The sequence below is a fragment of the Ischnura elegans genome, chromosome 5, assembly GCF_921293095.1.
Source record: "Ischnura elegans chromosome 5, ioIscEleg1.1, whole genome shotgun sequence".
In the NCBI taxonomy this organism is placed as follows: Eukaryota; Metazoa; Arthropoda; class Insecta; order Odonata; family Coenagrionidae; genus Ischnura; species Ischnura elegans.
Genome location: NC_060250.1, coordinates 22,669,456 through 22,693,232, shown reverse-complemented (window position 1 = coordinate 22,693,232; position 23,777 = coordinate 22,669,456). Strand labels below are relative to the sequence as shown.

At 38.2% G+C, this 23,777-nt stretch overlaps 1 protein-coding gene across 1 annotated transcript in view; it reads right to left on the bottom strand.

Annotated features, from left to right (window-relative positions):
- Positions 1-7,061: 7,061 nt before the first annotated feature.
- The window catches only part of LOC124158582, a 157,505-nt gene continuing 140,789 nt past the window's right edge, over positions 7,062-23,777 (bottom strand). The window contains exons 2-3 of the mRNA XM_046533744.1: positions 21,632-21,890; positions 7,062-8,841 (exon numbers count right to left, since the gene is read on the bottom strand). Of these exons, the coding sequence (XP_046389700.1) occupies positions 8,475-8,841; positions 21,632-21,890 (626 nt within the window). The 3' untranslated portion in view covers positions 7,062-8,474. The remainder of the gene's footprint in view (positions 8,842-21,631; positions 21,891-23,777) is intronic.

Here is a 23,777-nt window from a genome sequence, read left to right as displayed (position 1 = left end):
TTATATTTTTGTCTTTATATATTTTCCGATTTTATGCTACCACCCGACTTTATGGTCGACTTGTAACAATTTTTGCTATAATAATAATATCAATTTACCTTTACAAATCACTCATTATTGACGGCCAATGCCGAAGGCAATCAAAGAGTTCAAATTCGAACTCTTTACATTTATGTTTGTTGCACTCGCTTCTAAGGACCACCCTCCATCGCATTTTCAAATATTTCGCATTTTTCAAATTTTACTGTATCATGAGATATTTGGAGGAGACAACGGACCGCTTAGGTCATTCGCGCCATAGGGAAGTGCAACGTTTGATATTTAAATACCGCTAATATTTAATGAATACTTATATTTAATGTTGTTAAGGAGTTGTTGATGGTGGGAGAGAGGCATTGATGAGGAGATAAAAGAGGAGAGAAAGTTGATCGAAGTAGGGAAGAAGAAAATAAAACCGTATTAAAAAAAAAACAAGGAGGATTTGAAAAAAAACAAATGCCTGACGTTACAGAAGGAAGAATGGAGGAAAGGCCGGCCCCAGCATTACTCTGCTCTAAACGATGGGCGCCATAAGGATAACGGCTTAACGTCACGGCAAACGGACGGGGGTGTTACCCTAGTTTTACCCTAGAAGTATTCTCCACAACGTATTCAAGGAGGGATCGCGTAACCTCGGGAATTTTCCGCCACCAAGGGGGGTTCGAACTAGGGCCAACGGGGTGTAAAGCCAACACTCTATCCACCACATCAACTCCAGCCCCCTCTGTCATGTGTCTCTAAGTTTTGATGCCATAATGAGGTAATCAGGCCATGAATGCCATGTTTATGCCTTTTTTGATCATTCGGGTTGGTAAACCCTTTTATACCCAGATCCTTCAGCGAAAAAGGACACCATAGAATTAGGAAGCCCTTGCAGATGAAAGAATTTTCAGAGAATATGAGATGAATGAGGAGAATGAGATTAGATTAAAAATATAAACATCACATCATGACCCCCTGATCAGAAAGACTCTGACCGCATATGATTACTTTACGCGTTTGTTTTTGCTGCGGTAAGTTGTTTTTTTGCGATTGAATTACGTTATAAAGATACAATAAATATGTATATTCTCTTATATTTACAAAAGAGAGGATTCTGTGGTTTATAGCTCTCGAATTCAAAATAAGCCCAGACGGCACAGAACCCTCCGTATCTAATTCGTATGTACATAGTACCCATTGACTAAGGGGATACTATGCCGCTCCGTCGCTTTTCGTCAATGGATACATTCCATTCGCGGCCTGTCGACGAAGCGCGTACGCAGCATGTGAATGTCCGCTACTAAGCACGTACGATTGGATACAAAGCGCGCAGGAACACGGCACTCAGGCTAATCTCAATCGATTAGGTCGAAATTAGTTATATCGTAACTCGCACGATCGAAAAATGTATCGAACGCAACACAATCGATAACTACCGACCGTAGCGAGAACCTTGATACGAATCATTATGAATTGTAAGTTCTCAATAGGTAAATAACACCATATCATGAATTCTAATTACCATGAAAGACTCACGACCGACAAAGTTTTTGTCGGTTGTGAGTTTTTCATGGTAATTAGAATTCATGATATAGTATTATTTACCCATTGAGAACTTACAAAACTTACTCGGCCACTTAAATAACTCTGCGAAAAATGAGATTCTCACGGCTAATTCACGCATCCCAAGCATCCAGAATTCTTAAGTGGCTCGTACTTACATGGAAACCTTGAGATGTTAATGAGAGTAAATTCTTATTAATTTTGACACTAAATAAGACATCACATAGCCCACGAGCATTAAAAAGCTTACCCTAAAGCCTGACGAAATAAAAGTTTTAAATAAAAATTGCCGATGAAACAGGATTGCTGACACATCTGCTATTAGTATGATCGAATTCATCAAAATGCAAGCAAAAATTAACGTATAGTTCAGTCTCAGCTACTAAAACTTACCCATATCAGGCGCTAAAGTATTTGAAAAATTATTTGGGATGAGTAAAAGTCTCTAGGTCACTGCAGTAAATGTATCAACCTATTAAAAATATGAAAGTCCTGCCAAATCACCAGCATAAACACTTGTAAAATAAAACATGTTATCTCTTAGATCACACCTCCGATTTTATACTTACTTTGCATGAAGTCACCACCGCAAGAAATTTTAAAGAGGCAGGAAAGAAAAAACCCACAGAAATACAATACATATATTATGTATTTTCTATTGTCAACCACAATAATATTTCCAATTTTCTCTTCTATCCCACATCTAATTTAGCGAAACAATTACTCTTATTCTCTTTCGAATAGAAAATTATTTAAAAGAGAACTGGTCGATACATACAAACTATCGTCAATACTTTCTCCGATAAACGTCCACTATCACTGCACCAACTTGCACAAATCAAATCCACATCCACAAATATGTCACTTCTGCCACAATGTCTGTCTTCTTGGCGACAGGTAACAGTGAAGCAATGGTACCTTCCTCCAATCTAGGCACCTTCAATTCAGCAAGAATTTTCTCCTCGTCTTCTCGTCCAAGGCCACAGATTATTTTCTGATATCACAAGGTGCGGTGTGAATCTCACACACCTAAAATTAATAAATAATAAAATACCATGTAACTTATTAGGTCAAATCATTTCCAATTTTTGGTATTTCTGCATGAGAAATCAAATTACTATAGGCTCGTAAATACAGTAAATATTTGTATGCCTGATATTTTTATTGTTTTAAACTATAGCATAAGATAATTTGAAATGATGAAAGCCGACGTGTAATACACCATAGGGCAAGCTAAGAAGCAATATTCGATCCTATAAACTTGGCAGCTTATTCCTAGTTTCTCCTTTAACCACACGTTTACCGAATGAATTATTACAAAAAAGACAACTAAAATGCAAGAATTTTCAAAAGAATTGCTGCTACAATATTTTGAATCACCATTTTTAGTACTGAATAGTACTATAGTACTTCAGTACTGAATAGTTCGGGATGTTGATGCATCAACATCCCGAAGCCACTTCTAACTTAAAATTACATCCAAATAATTACAGCGAGAAAGAGTACATACCTCACAGTTTTTCGTGGGGGTGAAATGTTTTCTTCTTATCGCCCAAATGCACTTCTTCTTCAACTCAGGATCTTTTGGAAAGCTAAAAACTTGAGCCATGTCCCGGAGTTTCCATTACATCCCGACATTACACACACGGAAGGCATTTTTAACAAAAATATCTCACAAACACGTTTCTGAAGCCCAGAGAATGAAATTAAAGAATAAGGGAAACTTCACCATTACCAGACACTATTTTTCACAAACTTAACCACAAAAATCCCTGAAATGTGGTGAGACGTGACGTTAACCATGTCATCTCCAACGGCTTGTGAAGGCATGTGATCTTTCTAGGAGGATATGGCACGATGGCACCAGATGGAACCACCCGCGAAAGAAAATAGTCCCAGACCGAATACAGTTTTATCGATGAGATACAATTTTATCGATGCATATGAATTTGCCAGTCCTCTTGCATCTTTTTTCGTCATTAAAGGAAATAAAGAAACAAAACCTTCTAAGTAACTTCCTAAGCGCGATTTTTGTATCTTGATTGTCCACCCTCGTATTTAGGTACGAAAACTTCCTGTGCCGTCTGGGAGGGCTATGATGAATAACACTGAGAGCGTTTTTATAAAAGGCTGTGAGCGTAGAATGCCTCCTCGATAACCTTTCCTGCTGGATGACGCTGGATTCATCATAGGGATGGCTAGGTAGCCAATAGGGTTGGCGGCTAGGTATATGAAATGAATGGCCACCACACCAACTCGATTCCCCGATTTTATAATCCCTTACAGAATATACCTCATTCCATATGCTTCATACTTGTCTTGGCTCACTCTAAAGCCTGAATCAAACTATCATTTTACCGTCCCTCTGAGTGATAGCTTCTGCGATAGGTTTTCAGGGACCGAAAGAGTGATTGCGACCCTCCATTTTCAGAATGACTCGGTCATCCCCACCGTCCCTTTTTTCCAAGAACCCTACATTTTTTCAGACAATTAAAACTGTTTCTTGTGGTGGGCACCTGTGTGAATATAATTTCACTTAGCTGTACTATCAGAGGCATCTGGGTCTATTCCATCCCTTCAAATACAGATCTGACTATTATCTAACTCATCCTATCAGAAAAATTAGTGAAAATCATCATTGTTCGCCGTAATTTGTGAAACAAAATTGAGAAATAGATTAAGTTAGGCTTTCATGGAGTAGTTAAGAAGTATTCTGGCAGTCTTCCCTCCCTTCGTGGACTTCCATCTTCAATTCACAATGAGGCCTAATCCCTTCCATTTTACCTAAAATTCCTTCCTCCTATTCCTTCCTATTCTCTTCCTTCCTCTCCCTCGTTTACCCAATATTCTACCAACATCCAACACTGTTTTTAACATCCCCTTCTCGGTCAGTACTCGCTCCATCCATACCTTCTATCTCCCAATTTGACCCTCACTTACCATGTCCACATCCCGAAGTCTCTAGTCTTTCCTCTTCTTCTTCCGATAATGTCCACGTTTCCGCACCCTTGAGCGCTACACTCCAGGTCAGACTCTTTACTAGGTAGTCTCTTCAAACTTCTCAGAAGGACTCATCAAATTCTTCATATATGATTGGGTTGTGGAAGTTGAATGGTTTGAGGAAACCGACCACCCGATCAATGGGCCCGACTTTATCCGCAGGGCAACATGCCTTCACATCCTCCAACCCTGACGGTGTCGACCCCGACAATTAAGCGTTTCGGTCGGCTGGTTGATACAGCACAGCAAACAGTGAGTCTATCCTTCCAACAGAGTACCTACTGCTACTGTACAGGATTATCCATGTACATTCTTCGGGAGTGCATACTATTATTTTATACCCTTACTTGCCGGCCTCGGTAGCGTCGGGGTAAAGTCCCCGGCTGCTAACCTAGAGGTCGCGGGTTCGAATCCCGCCTGGGTGGATTGATCACCATCCAGGGCATGGATGTTTGTGATTGTCCATCAAGTTAATTGGAAGAGAGGACGATGCTGTCCTAAATTCGCTTGAGAAAATAAGACGAAATAATAATAATAATAATAATAATAATACTTCCTCCTATGGACATCGGAAACTCATATGGTCGTTGGTCTCACCAACCAAGTGCCTCCTCAATATTTGGTCGTCTGCCATATCCAGATGGGCTCCCATCAGGGATGGCAAGTGAAACTAAACGAAAATGTTTCGTTTCGACCCAGAGGGAATCGAAACTACGAGGCCTAGGATTAGTTTCGTTCCCGCACGAAATTAAAATCGCCAAGAGTTTAGTTTCGACTCGGGACGAAACTACTCCCGGGAACGAAACTAAATTAATCGAAACTCCACTGATCGTAGTTTAGTTTCGATCCCAGAAGTTCATTTGAGGGGGATAAGAGGGAATAGTTTCGACCCGTTACGTTTGACATACGCGTAGAGTGGTTAAAACATTGAGCTTAAAAATCGAATGGCCAGTTTGCGTTCACCGTCCTCCTGTCAGTGGCAAAAGTATGAGTGCCCCATGGATTTAAAGGCGGTAGGCCGAACCTCTATTTCATTTAACCATACTTCGTACTCGGCGTGTGGATCGAAACTAAACTGTTCGAAGGTGGTGAAGCACGTGGTCCTTCCGATGCGAAACATTATCTGCGTTTCGTTTCCTCCCTGAATTTTAGTTTAGTTTCGACCCGAAGTAGTTTTGTTTCCGATTTCGTTTCGACACTGACTTTAGCGCCCCGGGTTTAAATCCATTTCGTTTCGTTTCTGCATTTCGCTCCCGGGAACGAAACTATTGAAATTCTACTGCTTTTGACTTCCGCTTAGTTTCCATTGCCACCCATGGCTCCCACCTTCCTCACTTCAACGCCCCAGCGCATTCTCGGTCATCCTACCGGTCTTTTGCCTTCTAATTTCCCTCCAAGATCTTGCTTCAGAATTTATTCTTCGCAAGAGAAGAAAGGAGTGAAGTGTATAGTTAAATGTGAATGCAACGCGGTGTATGTTGGGCAAACGCGGCGACAATTTCAAGAACGGTCGAAAGAACACCAAGCCTGCATGTGAAATAAAAAGACTACTTCACAATTTGCCAAACATTTGTTAGAAAGCAAATCATCAAATTGATTTTGTATTTGAAGTGCTTCATTTTGAACCCTTAAGGACCTAGATTAGACGCTTTGGAATAGATGGAAATTTTGCAGCATGTACGTTCCAATGATAACATTGTAAACGACTTTTTGTATGACTCCCACTCCTCTCTTTTAAGCCTCCCACTCCTAAATTCCTGGGCTAATGACATGACGAACCCTTCGGCCTCTCGCTCATATGAACCCCTCCCCTCCACCTGCCATACCCTCCCTAAGAGAGCCTCCTCCCCGTAACTTCTTTCTACCGCATGACCCCAAGTTCTTTCCCCCTCCCTCAACTCTGTTGATCAATCCGTTCAACCTAGTTACCTTCCTCCCTCCCCCTCCAAGCATGGCTTAAAATGATGTGATGGACCTCTGTAGACTCCACCTGATGATGACGTCTAACGTTGAAACTGTGGTCGTGTAAATGTGGGAATAAATATTCATGTGAAAGTACAAATTTTCTTCTTTTTCATTTTCCATAATGAATCGCTTCCACAAAGTTACACCTCAAACCATCAATCTTCTTTTCCATTTTATTTCAGCGTTAAAGTGACGTGTTATGGGGAGGCGTTTGAAGTAACAAGGCAAGTAATTATTTTATACAAACACATTCATTTTTAATAAAACAAAACAAAAATTCGACCACATTAAACAATTAATATACATATATTTATTCATAATATATATATTAAAATTATCATTAATACTTAATATTCCTAAATATTAAACTCACGTGTATAATACAAACAGTAGGTAGTGAACTATATATTCTCAGCCTCAACATGGGTGACTCAATTCATCATATTTTAAATATCTTTTCTTATAATTCTTTCAGATTCACATTTGATATTCCACAGAGCGTTCTTTGTTGGCCATGGCGACAGAGTGAAAGCCCTTGTGCGTATCAACCACTAAACTCAAAGTAATTGAATGACGATATCTCACGGTCTCATCCTAATTCATTCCCCTATGTTCATGAAATTTCGGACTACGTTTGTCAAAAGAGTCCACATTACAGTCACGAAAAATATTACGCCCGAAGTATTTGGATGGAATGACCACTGCCTGTTGATACTTATCTAATTCTGGTTGACAGTACTATTTCCAAACAAATCGCAATGTCCCATATTACCCAAAAATGCATGAATTCACAATCATTCTTTACTGACGAGGCTACTAGGAGAATAAGGAATGAAAGCTGTTGATCCCAAGAGAAAATGTCTGGTTGATGCCGAAATTCATGGTTCTGATACGCTTTCAAAGTGCGCTGCATAAGTTCCACATTTCCCTACATAGAGTCGCTAACGCGCATGAACTTTCATTTAGCATTTTTTAAAAGTAAAATCGGTTACCTTGAAGTGTTAGCAACGCTGGATTCGGATCGATATTTGAGCGAAAAGTATATATTTACGGAAATGGGGAATGATGACAGCCCATCTATGACTGGAGCCTAAAAGTTGTGCTTTGGGTCGTCTTGAGGAAAGCCATCTGACTTGTGACATTAATGAATAAGTATCCGGAATATTTTATTTGATTCGTGGACTGGATTCTTTTAAGATTTAGATGAGCAAGAATTAAGATCCTTCATGACATTTTGGGCACTTTAGGAAGAAGTGATAGATTAAATAGTAAACTTTAATGTACTCCACACAGTATTTATTTAAAAAACCCAACTGGGTCCAACATGGTCAGGTCATTATCAAGAGGTTAATAAGAATTACCTAAAAAGGTCAAAACTGGTTGATTATTTTAATAAATACTGTATAGAATACGACAAAGATTTTTCTTTTTAATCTATCATGTCTCGATTCCAGAAAGTAACCTCGATAACCATTGATTTTAGGAAGAAACTCGAAAACATAAATAATTTTCCCACAATGTATGGGCCGAAGTCTTTTTCAAATTAGCGGACAAGCCTAAATCCATGTTTTGTTCCCATTCTTCGAATTTTACGACAATCATCATTCCATCGCAAAGAATTCAGTTGCCCTAATCAAAAAGACATCAATCAATTTATGTTTGGATTTTTTAAAATTTGGTTCGTGAACCGGATTCTGTCTAGATTTGGATGTGCAGTCATTGAGATCCTTCACGGCATTTTGTGCACTTCAGGAAGAAATTCGAAAACAAATATTTTTACAGCTTAAAAGCCATCGACCGAAGTCTTTTCCAAAATAACCGACCAAGATTAAGCTGTTCCCATTCTTCGCATTTTACAAGAATCGTCATTCGAATGTAAAGAGCTCAGTTGTCCTTATTAGACAGGTGTGTCTTTCCAACGATGTTCAGTACACGTGATTGGAGGAGGGCGCCTTGTAGAGGTACCCACTGCCCCCGTGATGGCCGACGTTTCGCCCGTCGCCCGCCATCCTGTTCTGGTGTCCGATGAATCTGTCCAGGGAGCTCCAGTTGCACGAGTAGTCGATCTTGAGGTGGCCGTGCTTCGTGAGGCCGAAGTGGGAGGCGGGGATGGGGGGCGGGGGACCGCGGAGATCCGCGTACGGGGACCCGGCCGGGCCCCCGGGTCCGTCCCCGCTGCCACCGCCTCCGCCACCGCCGCCAAGGGAGTCGTCCGTCAGGTCTCCGGGCACCTCGTCGCTGTAGTAACCGCTCAACACGCTCATCCTCTGGTTATCTCCGCTCTCCTTCCACCTGCAAGCGAAGGGAATGAAGGAAACGATATAAATCAAGTGAGAGCAATGTTGAACTTACTTTAAAGGCGATTTATTTACATTCCACAAACATAAAGTCCTATAACGTAGTGCTCTTTGATTTTCGCGAATGTAAATTTTCGTAATATCGTCATCGCTTGTAGTTTTTGAATACGCCATTAAGGTCCGAACACCGCCCAAAATCAAAGAAATAAGCGTGACTGCTAAAAAATAAGGTAGGAATTGTAAAAAAGTGAACTTTCATTAAAATATATTAGCTTACATGCAGAGTTGAAGCTCAAAAAGAGCGTGAGGGAATTAGCAATCCTTCAAAAGAGTTCCTTAATGAAGATCAATTCTACTGCGCTGAATCAAGCCTTACTTACGACGACTTAACTTGACATAGCTTGGTATAACTACGGAGAAGAAACTCAAAATAATGTTCTTTGGGCCACAGCAGCTTAAAATGGCGTAGTATGAAAAATGGTAGTCATCTGATGGGGAAAAACTCAAACTTATACAGTGAAGCTTGGTACTCTTTATCAACCAATCCCTCCATCTTGTTTAATCCAATCTCAATCGCCATTGCATATAATTTCAACATCCCTTGTGGCCATGCTTATCGGAACCAAAATGTCTCATCATTATCATAAAACAGGCCCTTAGCCATCGGTATTAGATTTTATATTAATTCATCTGTTGCTTTCAAGTTGTTAAAAGAACAATGCATTTGAACTGAGCGGCTATTTATTATCAAATACATTTGTAGTGTTGATGATGTGAAGCGAAATGAAAACTTATGTTTTCTCTTTATAATAGACAGTCTATTGGAAAACTGAATCATCCTTTTATTTACAAACTGTTTTTTGCAGTGACCATAGGAAGTTTACCCCGATGCAGGCCTATTCTCTGGGGTCGACTTAATATTTACTTTTACATTTCATACTTTTTTAAATGATTGTTGTGATCCATATCATTCTAACCAAGCGGCATCACCGCTGGATACTTCCTTTCACCAAAAGCGATGTTTATTTTGAATCCTACCGATGGGAAAGGCTTCAGAGCATAGCTTTCAGGGCAATCGCCGTTCCACCTCTTAAATCATATTAGCGGGAAATTAAACCGTTCATCCGCGGACGATTGTCCGTCGTCTTAAGGGAAGCCGCGCGCCGCAACATCCCTGCGGGCTGCAGACGCCGAGAAAGCAGAGGGAAATTGAGAGAAACTGCAGCCGTTTTCACCGCCCATAGATTATGGACCGTTATCACAGTCGCCACTTAGGTGTGAAACACCCTTTAGCCAGCCTTTACGCATAAAATTACAGTGGAATTTAAACCACTTTTCAAATTCTAGAATCCTGCATATTTGGCATGGTTTCAGTTTTTTCTTCTAATGGAGGTTTCATACAAGATTTGTAGCGAATATCGTTTTCGTGATGCATTAAAAATGATTTCCACCCTTATTGAAAAAGCCTACCGAGTAATGGGTTAAATCATCTTTAAACGTTATATTTTTGGAAACTACATTTGAAAATCCACCAATTTGGGAACCTTAAGTATGTCATTGCTTGCCTATGCGTATAAAATAGATACCATCTAAAACGTACTATATGTATAACTATCTACTGGCAAAGGAGCGATTGCAAAAAATTAAATAAACACAAAAAATACGTGGAGCGCTATACCACAAGACCTTTGAAATGACTAAAATGCAAGCACCTCATACAAGCTACCAAATATTAAACCATGCATCAGCAAAGAAATGTAAGAAATAGATAACAATAGGAAAGTTAGAGAAAAAGTGGCAATGTCAGATAAAACGGCTAGTTGAAGTGTTAGTTTAAATTTATTCATGTACTGGCATTCGTAATATGCACCAAAATATTGCTTCATAATAACTAAGTATGTTACCTCCTAGGGTATTATCTATCTATTGCTTCAAGGAATGCTGGAGAACGAAAAGTTAGAACCAAGTATTTGATTTGAAACACGTAGTTATGACGGATCTCCCTCCCCGATCTTTTATATTAAGCAGTGAGTCCTGACTAACTGATAAACTCACTGAACGACGCACAGCCCGAAATGCTAAAGATAAAGCCACGGTCATTTCAATGTGCATACCTTGTGCAATCTATAGTTATATTGAGAAATGACTCTCACGAAAAACAGTTTTTGGGGTATTTCTCACTCCATTGATGCAAATAACACTATAAGAAAAAAGTTGAATTTGGTTCAGACCCATTTTATTTTACTATTTTAAATTACTTAGTCACAAAATATCGGGTGGAGATATATGTCATCGTTCGGAAAAAAATTTATATTCATTCTTGTGTTCAATGCTTTGTACGAATCGCTTTCTTCTGTGTATTGCATGTTTTTTATTCAAATGAATTTATCTTTCTTCCATTCGGGCAAAATAAACCAACTGAAGTTAACAAGCAAACAATAATAATAAGGAATAATAATAATAAATAATGAATAATTTATAATTAAACATGAAACTAATGAGAAAAACGAAAGAGAGAAAGGATATTTTCTTGGGTATATGATATGTGTAATAACATCCTGTAGATATGTCATATACGCTAAAACGGGTGGTGGATTATAATGCTTTTACTCAGCTACAACGCAAACAGCTAACCGCTTCAAAAGTACTTGAAAACCCACTATTTAGTGTTCACTACCCGTTTGATTTCAATGAATACCTTTCGTTAGTACTATATTTAGGATGAGTAATTGAAAGCGACCCTTGATTTATGATTGCTACATGCTAAAAAAAGACGGACCGTGGAGAAAATTGCAGTTCCGCAGGCGTAAAAAAGATGCTGCGTTTTATTATAGAACTCGAATGCAAAGAATAGCAAAATTATAAGGTGTGACCCTTTCCCTTTGACAACCGCGCTTCCTGCAACTGGCTTATGAGTGAGAAGTTGCCGGCTCCAGGTGCTAACTGAGCACCCACTGGAATGGATCGGCGTTGACCAAACCGTTGGGATAGAACGGAAAGCCTAGCGAGAAAAGATGGGGGAGAAAGGATGCAGATATTAACACGTGTGATCCGACACATTCACTTTTTTTGAGGACGAGAGAGAAAGCAATTTGTATTAACGGCTAGATGCTAGCCACCGTCTACGGAAAAGGACGTCACAGCATCCTGTGGGAAATTGAATGTCTGGCATGATTAACGGAGTCAAGTTGCCAAGCTGCTCGTGGATGAAAATTACCGTCCATCTGCCTCGCCAAACGGAATAAATTATGGGGATAAAATCGTAATTTAAAACACCCATTAAGTAGGTAAAATTATAAATTTGAAACTGGCGGAGAAATACTGGTAAAGAAAACAATTCATTGGCCCTTTGCAGATTACATTTTACCATGACGCTCAATTAACATAAGAAACCAAATCTCACCTAAGAAAATTTTCGTCTGTCCTGCTGGTCGTCTTGAATTGAAATATTTTTCTAAAGAGTAACCTTAAAAGTTAAATTTTTGCATAGCACCCCTGGACCTGATCTAAGTCTTAAGATAAGTTTTATATTCATAATTTAGTCCTATATGTCTTCCATTTCAAAGCGCAGTGGCAGTCAGCCAGGGAGTGTTATATGTTTCAAAATAAACAACTGCAAGCATTTTGCAATTGCATTCATTATACCTCCCCGAGTAACGTATTCTTGCTGCCCGACCTGAAAACCTCCTGGGTACAGCCCTAGTCCATATAATGTAGCAATGATATGTATTAAATTACATAAATAAATTGTCTAGGTTGCTTTAGAATATTTCTCTTCAACAGAATTTAAATCAACCTTGTTTTAGCATAGCATCATGACTTCTAAGAAACAATTTTTCAAGCTAGGGAATACTTAGAAATTCATTATTAACTGCTTTTTTTTGCTCGTTTCCAAGTTATTTTTGGGTTTCTCATGAACCAAGAATGTGGGGCAGAAAATAAAATTTGGCAAAAGAGGCTCTTCATTGCAACATGGACGATATTGAATCGTTCGAAGTGCTGAATAATATGAATTTACACTCTTAGCTAAAATTTAATACCGATGCAATTCGCGTACAACAAGAAGTCGTAGAAAACTATATTGAAAACAAATCCATTTTGATGAGCATAAGACTGTTTGATGAACACATTCGTCGAACGCCAATTGGACAAGAATAGAAGAAAAGGAAGGCAATAAACAAGTTTTTGCAACAAGATGATAAAGGTTTAAAAGACAGAAATACGTAAATATGAAAAGTTTAGCATATTGGAGACCGGAGAAGAGAGCTGCTTCAAATATATCTTTGGGTTGTAAACTTATGATGAAGAAAGGAGCGCGAGGAATTTGTATTTTCTTTCAGGCATGCCTTAGCCATTTTAGGTAACTACTTTCGTTACGAAAGAAATGATCGTATCACATTGTCGCCTTCTAGGAGACGGTAGCGAAGGGTTTCACGTGAAAGTTTGCAATCTGGGAAAAGGCGGAAGACTTCAAATTCCTTTGAACAGCACATAGGAGCAGTAGAGTTGGCTCTCGTATAAATCAGAGGATCGATTCTGTTAACGTAAGAGCTGTCAGTTTTGAAAGTTCCATAAGTGATCTTTCTGCTGCTGCAACAAATGTAACAATATCCTGGACTACAAAAACTACGCTTTAGTTAAAAAGTTTCTATTGCTAAATATGTAAATTACATTGAATTTATTTATAACTGGCATGGTCCAAACGAGCTGATTTTTATTTTTAACAATTTGCATCAGAAAATATGTTTGCCTGCCAATGAGAAGCACCATAAATTAGTTAAAAAATATAATAAATAATTTGGACATTGTTATTCAAAATAAATCACACTATCCGCTGTCTTAAACACTGAGTTATTGATTCATTGGAACTCAATTTATAGATCAAATATAAATGGAAGTGATTTAAAATTAGTATTACTAAAAGACGTAAAGTTTTTTTGGAAATATTTAACAAAAAACTAGATAGTTACTTTACTGTATTCATTCTCAATGAAATTTGTACGTCCATGAAACCCATGGATGTGAGGAGTAATGCATTAATGTGTTATTACACTTTAGGTAACAGCTTAAACCAGGTCGTAAGTGTTGGATATGTGGCTGGAGAAGGAGCTTGGAGATCATGGGAGGTATGGAGAGGAGGATGGGATAGGAGGAGCTTAGAAGAGATGCTAAAAACAAAGAGGATAATTAAGGCACTTAATAAAAAGCAAAATATTTCAAACAATAAGTGAGAAAGTGGAAGAAATTGAGGCTAAATGGAAAGATTGATGAGAAGAGGGGTGAATGCCAAACTGCAAAGTGGAATTATTATAGACTTTCCTCCATTTTACAGTGTTAAAGATATTATAATACTTGCAAGAAGTTTCTGCTATCATTAATGGTAGCGGGCGTAACTTTGCGGAAATCCTTTATCGTACCATGTTTTCGTTACAGCGTAACCTTCACAATGTTACGCTGTAACGAAACCACGGTCGGTCACAATGAAGTACCATGTGGAAATAGCAAAGTTTTTATTACATCTCTTCCTACGATTTCTGCTATCAATTAATACGCAATCAACATACTACATCATGTATCAACGTCATCTAACCGTGTTTGTAACCAGAGAAAAAACAACCCAAGAACATTTTTGCTGAATCCTAAATGCCTTTCCTTGAGCTTAATAAGTTCTTTGCCGTTTTTCCAGTGGAAAAAATAAATGATTTTGAAAAACCCAACTCTATTTTTACAACCAAAATTGTTCGATTATAAAACAAAGTCGATAACTCAAGGAATTTTCTACGATAGTTGCCTGCATATTTTTTCATACATAAGATTACCATAATAATAACAACGCATCTTTCATAAAATACTATCTCCTTGATTGCCCATTTGACTACCTCAAGAAATGCATTGATTTTATTGATTGGAAATCAAATTATTTGTACAAGTTTTCTGGTCTTCTAGCGTCGGAAGGCAGGGGAAAAACTTAATGCATGCTAAGTTTGCACTCTCTTTTTCATGACAGTGATTGATTTCTTTTTCGCCTGGCCTTTGGGGTGCAAAATACCTGATGCATTTGAAATTAAAATTATTCCACAGATAAATTTCAAGGCATTTTCGTATTATCCAGCATCTGAGAGACATAATTTTGCGGATATACTACTATCTTTAACATAGCTCACCTATCACGAAGGCTAGCATTTTTTCTTCGGCGAGAATATAATTCAGAAGAACGGCATGGTTTCTCAAAACTGACAAGAGGAAAAACATAATATTAACCTTGAGAGGAATGCGGAATAAGCTTTCAGGGAGTAGCTAACCATATTTTAATATAAGCTACTGGCTCCCAGTATAGTAAAATATTTGAAGGATTGTAATAAACAGTGATACAAATAGGATATTCTGTGAGAACAAAAGTATAGACTATGACAATTCATACGCATGTGGCTCTTTTGATGAAAGCGAAGGATACTATACATATATCCATAGATGGATATTAAGTCCTACCTATGCTTAAAAATTTCATTTTTCAGAAGGTAAGAATCTCGTCCGTATTAAATATTATCCGGAATATTAAAAAAAGACTTAAATATTATACTACAGTATCTAGGTCTATATGACGCCGAGTAGCTTCCAGTAGTTTATAACGACATGACAAATAACATAGATAACATTAATCATGTAAAAATTCATAGATATTTTTGAAAACTGATGTATCACCACTAATCTGCATCAATATGGGAGTTATTGGAGGAATAAAAAAAGCTAGAAGTGTGTAAAGGAAAGGAAAGGGAGGATAAAGGGTACTAGGTCCTTACATAAGATTTCAACAAATACCTTTGGAAAACGAAAGGTGTCAATGGAGCCTCGAGCTAAAACTTTCCAAAATACCTTAACGGTAGATACCAGAAATTAACTGCTAGCCATAAACTAATCAACGCTTAATGGGGGAGGAAAATTACTTTGAGATCTCAGACAATTTAGTCTTTAAACCACAAACCACTTGAGCAACGTCCGTATCTTTTAGCTTTGTAAAACAAACAAAAAACGGATAGAAAGTTGTATTCCGCGTATCTTGGATGTGACTTTTTCGTGCGTGTCTAGCAATCGAAGAATTATTGACAGACATACTGATTTTCATATCCCTTTGGACATTATGCGCCAATTTGTTTTAGAAACTTTGCTTGATTTCATAAAATGCGTACATGCATTTCCGTGAATGCGTAATTAAAGAATGCATGAAAATCTTAAGGATCGTCTGTGTGAATAATGAGGGAGTCTTACATAATAATAATATTAATAAAATGCCTTTATTCGGGCGAGGTTGAGACTGGAAAGTCCCCTCTTCCACCTAATACACCTCTTCCACATAGAGAGGAGTTAAAACAATCCATACGAGAACCTTAGAGGAAGGTGGGAAAACTTTATTGGTTTGCCAGTAAGGCAGTGTTTTGATGAAAACTGATACAGCAATTATCATGCAAAGTTGCGGAAAATCTATTTACTCACAGAAGGAAAAAAATCATTTAAATAATCAAAATCAGGAAAATTGAGCTCTTTAATGTTTCACCATTGCGCCGAACCAGCTACGAAAAAGTGAATGCAAATATCACAACAGGTAACCAAGTGCTTTATCAGACGTCGAGTCGGGAGGTACAAAAAAGAAAGCTGTTCCTGGACTATTAGTGTACCGCCCTATTGATAATCATGATAGAGAAGAATTCTTGAGGCAGCACTGAATAGGTGTTTTCCTCAAAGCGGAGAGCTGATAATGGCACCCAAAAATCTAACCATTGGAGGCCGATGGAGGTGCCAAAAACGTGTTACGAAAGGTATGAATGAAGCTCTTTCGACACACCAGAAGAGGAATCTTATAGAAGCGACACGGATATTAATCTCTTCGAGGGAGAGGTGGAGTTAGAGAAATCTATGAGCCATACGAAACGTAGGAATTGGTGTGAGGTTCCAATCTGTGGAATTTTTCTTACACAAACTCATCATCATACACTGTCTTTGCCAGTTGACGCCATAGATTCTTTGATAGACTCATAGACAATTCACGCCTGAAATGCATAATTACTTGCCTAAGTATATATTCACGAACATAATTGCAGAAAATATTCAGCGAGAACAACCAGTAATTTCTAAGCAAATTTAAAGTCTGTTTTGGGAAAGGAGGGAAAAAAGGAACATGGTGCACAGACAGGTTTTGTATTACAGCCTTATTTTTGTGGCTATTTTCCCTCAACAAGTCAGAAAAGGAAAATATGTTCCAATTAACAATGGTAATCTCCCCTCTTCCTGTGTTATCGCCCCTTAATATATGAAATTACCTCATTTACAATAGATTTTTGTTCCTGGGTCCAGGTATGGATATTTTCTATGAAAAAGAATTCTTTATTACCGAGTGTAGAAAATAAAATAAAATAATATTTTTATCATGACAGGAGTATAATTTTAAATATTTCTAATAATAAATCTCCTATATTATTTCTACTGTATAGATACCTTTTTCTCAACTTATACGCAGCCAAACTCTACAAATGAGGTACCAAAATGCACAGAATTTATCAGAGAACATGCGACGGCATATCTTACTTCCTAAATATTGCTATTGTTTCCTAAAATTGGTTTTTAAATAATTTAAAAAAAAAACAAAAAATTTAAAAAAAAACGGGTAAATATTCCTGACGTTAACGGCGCATAAACTGATATTTTTGTTCATTTGCAACAATATCTCGTATTCTTTAAATAACTTTTATCAAAATGCGGCTGATTCCACATTCAAGTCTCCTGTTGATACGTAAGTATGAGTCACCATGCGCGTTTAACAGAGGATAGTGTAATTACTTCCAATGTTGTGTTTAAAGAGGTCCTATGACCTCAATTTTTACATGAACATTCCAATTAAATTTGCACATGAGACCCTGTCTTTATTTTCTACATTTTAAAATTAGAAACGCGCCTATCCCTCTGTGGACCTGCATTGAAAAGAGCGGTGGAAGCCCGCTGGGAGCGGGCGCAGCACGCTCGTTCCCATATATTTCTCTTTTCCTTTACCACTCAATTGCTATATTAAGTGGTACAAAATGTTTGAGAATCGCAAAAAGGCCTTCATAAATTCAACTGTTTATTTCCACAATAGTAAATTAAAGTAAATTCAAAGAATTCTGGTCCCTCTACGATGTACTTATTGATTTTTGAAAAAAAATTAATCTTATTTCATCAACTACATCATTTTAGCCGTCAGTTTAAACTGACGACTAAAATGGTATAATGCATAAGGCATAAACTAGCATATTAGCAATAGTTGGATATCTAATTTTCATTTAAAAAATGGTTTACTATTTTTCATTGGTTCATCACTTTATTACATGCAAACTACTCCTCTCCAAAACCTGATTTTTCTTTACCTAATACCTTAAAATATCTTAAATTTCATCGGTCAGCAGAGGAAAAATACACCAAAATAAACCATCTCTATGACACATTGGCAATTTTAATAATCAATATAACAGTCTTTAACACTATTCAAATACGTTAAACAGGACTGTACGGCTGATTTAAAACTACTGAGGGTTATTTGAGAGATTCTAATGGATTAACAGATAATTTTTTCTACCAGCGGACGAAAATGTAGAGGAAAGTCCTGTTGCGAAATCTACCTACCGAGTTTTTTCGAAACTTATTAGCCCCTTTAAATATTAGGCTTGCCGGTCAGCCCCAAAAGTTTTTGAAAAAAGAAACAAAAGGAGCATGTGATAATATGAAAAATAGGTTACTACCTGTTTTAATATAAGTGTAGACTCTCGTAAAATAAAAGTGGAATAGAATGGGGAAATTAATTTCAAAATAAAATGCGTTTTTGAGAAATAAAGTAAGATAGTAGTAAAGTAAGTAAAAAATTAAAGTAAGGTTTGAGAGTTAGGATAACTAGGGGGTGGAAACTCAATGGAAAAATCTACAAGGCTAAGAGAAATAAAAGAGAGCAAGAGAATAATGATGCAAGAGAACAAGGTAAGACGGAAAGAGACTATTAGTTGAATGTAATGCTTCTTCCGTGAACATGACCGTACCTGTGAAAAAACAGTGCATGAAAAATGTGAAATGGTTAGTGTCAAGATTGCAATATTGTTGATGACATCAAGCTGAAAAATTCCTGACCAATGCATGCACGTGAAGGTCATACTAAGAGCAGAAGAGATGAATGATTAACACATTGACTTCTGATGAATAACTCCAGTACCTTGTACCGCCGATGAATAAGCGGCATCATCATCGTGAACGCTTAAAAAATGTCATTTTCCATACAAAATGTTATTAATAACTTGACAACTGACTTTGTTTTAAGCGTCTACTGCTGGTAGTAATGCAATTATCAAGGTGCAGCGTAATGCGCTTCTAAGGCTGTTACATCTAACACCACACGATCCTGTATTCTACCATCGTCTCCGAAATGATTCTAGCAAATTACTTCTTTGGGTTCCTACCAAGTAATGTCATTGAGAAATACAATCAATTCGGTGAATTTATTTTCTACGCTGTCTTTACATACATTGCAGCCGCAATTGGTTAACCGTAAATGGAGATTGAAGATAGAAAAATACCACGCAATGGAATTAGTTGTAATACGATGATGTTTTGAGAAGCTTACTATGGTATAAGACATCAGTATATCTGAATGAAATAGTTCACCATGTTTGATGGGCTATACGAATTGATCAACTATGAGAGTCATTACACTGTAGCCCCACTGCATCAACCCTTCAGTCATTTATTATGAAAATGCAACAGTATAATGAAAATACGTAGCCGATGATACCATCATAGTGTCTGTGGAGCACAGTCTTTAATATGAAACGTCTTCAAAACAGTGGATATTTACCAGTGGCACCTACTCCATGGGGCCTGAGGGGGCCCGAGCCCCCTCAATAATTCGTTATGGGCGTGAGGAAAAGATGTGTCAGGCTTGTCGATTTTCCTCGGGGTGACCAGATATCGATATTCGAGTTATGAGGGTTCTAATGTTGATCATATGACTCTTCTAAAATGCATAAAGAACTTAAAGCTCACTACTTATAAAATTTCCCGGGGCAAGATCCCCAGATTGGGCTCCCCTAATATATTTTTGTAAGTCGGCATCCCTGATATTTACCATGAAATGTTTTATTATACGGTTTTGCGGGGTGGCTTCACGACATTTTCAAAACTTCTGCTAAAAGTAATATAGCTTAGCCTGGATTTAAAATCAGATCTATCGATTGCTGGTTAGGTGTCTGTAAATGGTAGGCAGTGATGACCGGCGGAATAATTTATTCATGGCGAATTTCACCCTTGCTGTAAATTCATGAATCGCTTCTTGATGTTTGAAGTAAATTTTCGTGGTTTCATATAAATTAAAATTTTAAATTCACTAATTTTTCAGAATGAATGACTTTTTACGTACAGCGAGTTACGCCGGTGAAGGATATCACCTTCACCAGATATGCAGTCAAGCTCTAATTTCATGCGTCATTACAAATTTTTAGGCGGAAATTCCACAGAGGAGATATCGATTGCATTTACCTGGATTCAAACTCGGAACTCCCGAATTCGCGCCAGAAGGTTCTTGAACTCGAACAAACAGACATCCTCCAGCCCTGTGGGGCGAAGAAGAGGTGGTACCTTGCTATTTCCATTGGTTGAGTATCTGCTTGGAATTCGGGAGATGCGGGATCGAATCCCGGTAAATACAAATTATTTTTCCTTTGCGGAATTTTCGAACTCTGAGCGCACCTACGGGTGACTTAACAAAGATACTCCGCTGACCGTTCCGCGTTTATTCCTTGAATAATACCAACTTTTACTGAAGTCATCTTCGAATTGTAATTGGAAGCACATTCCTCTGCATCTCGATAACCACAGTTGGCTTTTTTCGAGCCATAAAATTAATTTTCTGAATTTATTTTCTACGCTGTCTTCACATATCGGTAGAATTGAGGATTAGGGTGCGTCGACGGCTAGTTCATATTGCACCACTACCCAATCATTTAATTCAAATGATGTAAGAGTGATAGAATAATGATAAAGGTGATGTACACTTACACTATATAAAATTCGCGGGTATGCTTAAATTTAATAAAAAAGACTTTTTCCTTTGAGAAACAAAATTATATTATTTTTTATCAATACGGTGGTCTCCTAGAAGGAATTCAAGGTATCTCTCTATATTAAACCGTCTCCGCGCGTCAAGGTATATGTCTCACACTCTCAGGATATGCCAAATACAATTCTTAACTCCTTAAAAAATACTTAATTTCGCTTAGACGTGTTCAGTTTTTTTTACGTGGGATCTAAACTTAGCTAAAGGTGGATGAAGTTTACAGAGCCATTATCGAGCGTATAGTAAAACCCATACCACGCTGTTATAAACACATAAAAAGCTGCAGAAAAGTTTCTCGGATTTTCCACCGGTTGATGTCGTCCATGTCTCCCGACGTTTCGATCCGCGACTTGCTGATCATCCTCAGGGGATCTTCCATGATTAGCAAGACATGATCAGCAAGTCGCGGATCGAAACGTCGGGAGACATGGACGACATCAACCGGTGGAAAACCCGAGAAACTTTTCTGCAACTAATACGCCGGGAAAACCTAAGATCTTACATGAAAAGCTCATTAATGGGACACGAATGGGCGCTGCAAAATTTAGATATTTAACATATTTTGCAAACACACGAGACATGCAGCTAAAATTGGCTAATCGCTTCAAAAGCGACCATCAGATCAAGCAAGAGTAAAATAGAATGAATTTGAGAACTTTACCTCCAGCTGCCGTAGTAATCCCTCTCGTAGAAGCCGGCGTCTTCCGCCGGAAGGGCCATCCTGGACTTGCGAGTCTCGTAGACGCGCTTCAGCTGCTGGGAGCCGTGGTTCGACGCCAGGCTCCTCCTCGTTGGCGAGTAGAGCTGGTAGCCCACGGGACTGGCACAGGGGTAGAAGTTTCCGGAAGACATGGGTATGTAGTATTCGTCTGAGTAGATGGTCTGCTTCTGCTCGCACTCCTCGTACGTATGCAGGCCATCTGCAGCGCGGCACGGAGGCAGCGACGCCACACGGGGGATGGGCGAAGCAGCGGAGTGGAGGTGGGGGAGGGTGGGGAGAGAGAGAAAAGATGGAAAAGAGAAATTTTTAGACGTTCGAATGATGAGTTGCGAAAAAAACTAATACGACATTCACAAACGCACAGGGGGCGCACACACGAAATCGAGAAGGGTGGGAGAAATTGATTGAGCGAGAACGCGAAGACCGTTAAGCTGGCTTAACCCGTCGAATTCGACTGCTATGATAATAGCTCAGAAACGCTATCTCAAAGTAATAGGCATGGTATTAAGAGGAGGACACCAATTGTTAGGGCTGGAACCAAGAGTTTTATCAGGGGGTTGAGGGGGGGGGCAAAGATCAGTTTCCCCCCCCCTCCCCTGACCCTTGGACTTTAATAAATGCTAGTCCCAACTTCGTAGAGCACTTAATTTTTTATGCGTAGACGGCTGGTGTCCTAACAACCCCTGCCACACGCCTTTAAGGCGGCTTGCGGGGTATTATGAAGATGTAGATGTAGACCCTCTCTCGATCTCTCCCTTCCCCTACCCCACCACTAAGATATAGGTACATTCGTAAGCTCTTTTTTATATGCGGTAGTTGAAACTACACACCATAAGTTTTCTAATAAGAAGTTGTATTAATATTATTGATTAATAATTTATACATTAATGATTATTGTTGAATAATTTAATTTTAAAAATTTTGATAACTTTTTTAAACAAAATTTTCAAATTTTGCCGACCCCTGAAACTTGCCGCAGGGGGCAAGTGGCCCCTCTGCCCCGCTCTAGTTCCGGGCCTACCGACATTTATGTACAGTAGTCGCACGGGATTGGAATAGAAAAGGAAGGGTGGAGAGAAACCCGGCGTCGTCATTAGCCCGTTCTTTACGAAAGGCTCAAAAGGGACCACGGCTTAACTTCTCGAAGGCGTGTTTAGGTTTTTTTAAGGGGTTCTAAGCTAAGTCACAGCTGCATGAAGTTTACAGATTTGTTCTCAAGGATACAGTAAAATGAACTATTTCACGCCATTATGAATACATAAAAAGCTGATGTATGGGTTATGAACAGGCGTTGCAATTTTTTAATGTATTTTTTGGCATTCAAACTTAACTTAAACTTGGCATTTAAACTTTTAAACTGTTCATATTGATTTAAAATAATCCTATAAGATACTACAGAAGGTTTAAACGGAGGAGGTATTTAAATAATTTCCAAATTACAGCATAAAACGTTATATCTAGTGATGGCGCCACGGCTTAACGGACAAAATGATATTCGACGGATAAAATGTTGTATCACTCCGATTAAAATGGGTAAAAAATAATACCTGGAGGAGACTGGCTAATACAAGGGAAGCAAATATTTTTAAAACTTATAAAATACCTTTCGACTTTAGGAAACAAATTTTGCGAATTTCAAAACAGAAGCACAATTGTCATTCAAGTGAAGGAAAAAGTTCTAATCTGGTGATACAAGTTAGTTGAATAATGCAAGAAAGATTCTCTTGACATAAATTTATTTACTCCAGCTATCATTGGTTATATCAGAGTCGAAATCAAAAAGTCTTATAGAGTGGTTATTCGATTAAAAATTTTAAGTGAACTTATGTTTTAAAGTACATTTATTAATTGTTAAAACAAAATTAGACGGTTGATTTTAAAAAAATCTTTGGTGGCATAGACGCTACCCAGGTTGCATAGGATATTCATGAGCAAACTCTCACTCATTAGCTTTAGAATAAATCCCTTACCCATGTCCATATGGCCCAAAAAATCCGCCAAAAAAGTTAATTTCGTTAAATAAATCGTCGGATGGACGGTTATTCAAGAATCGAAGAAAGCCTGGGCAAACATTTCACACTGCGAT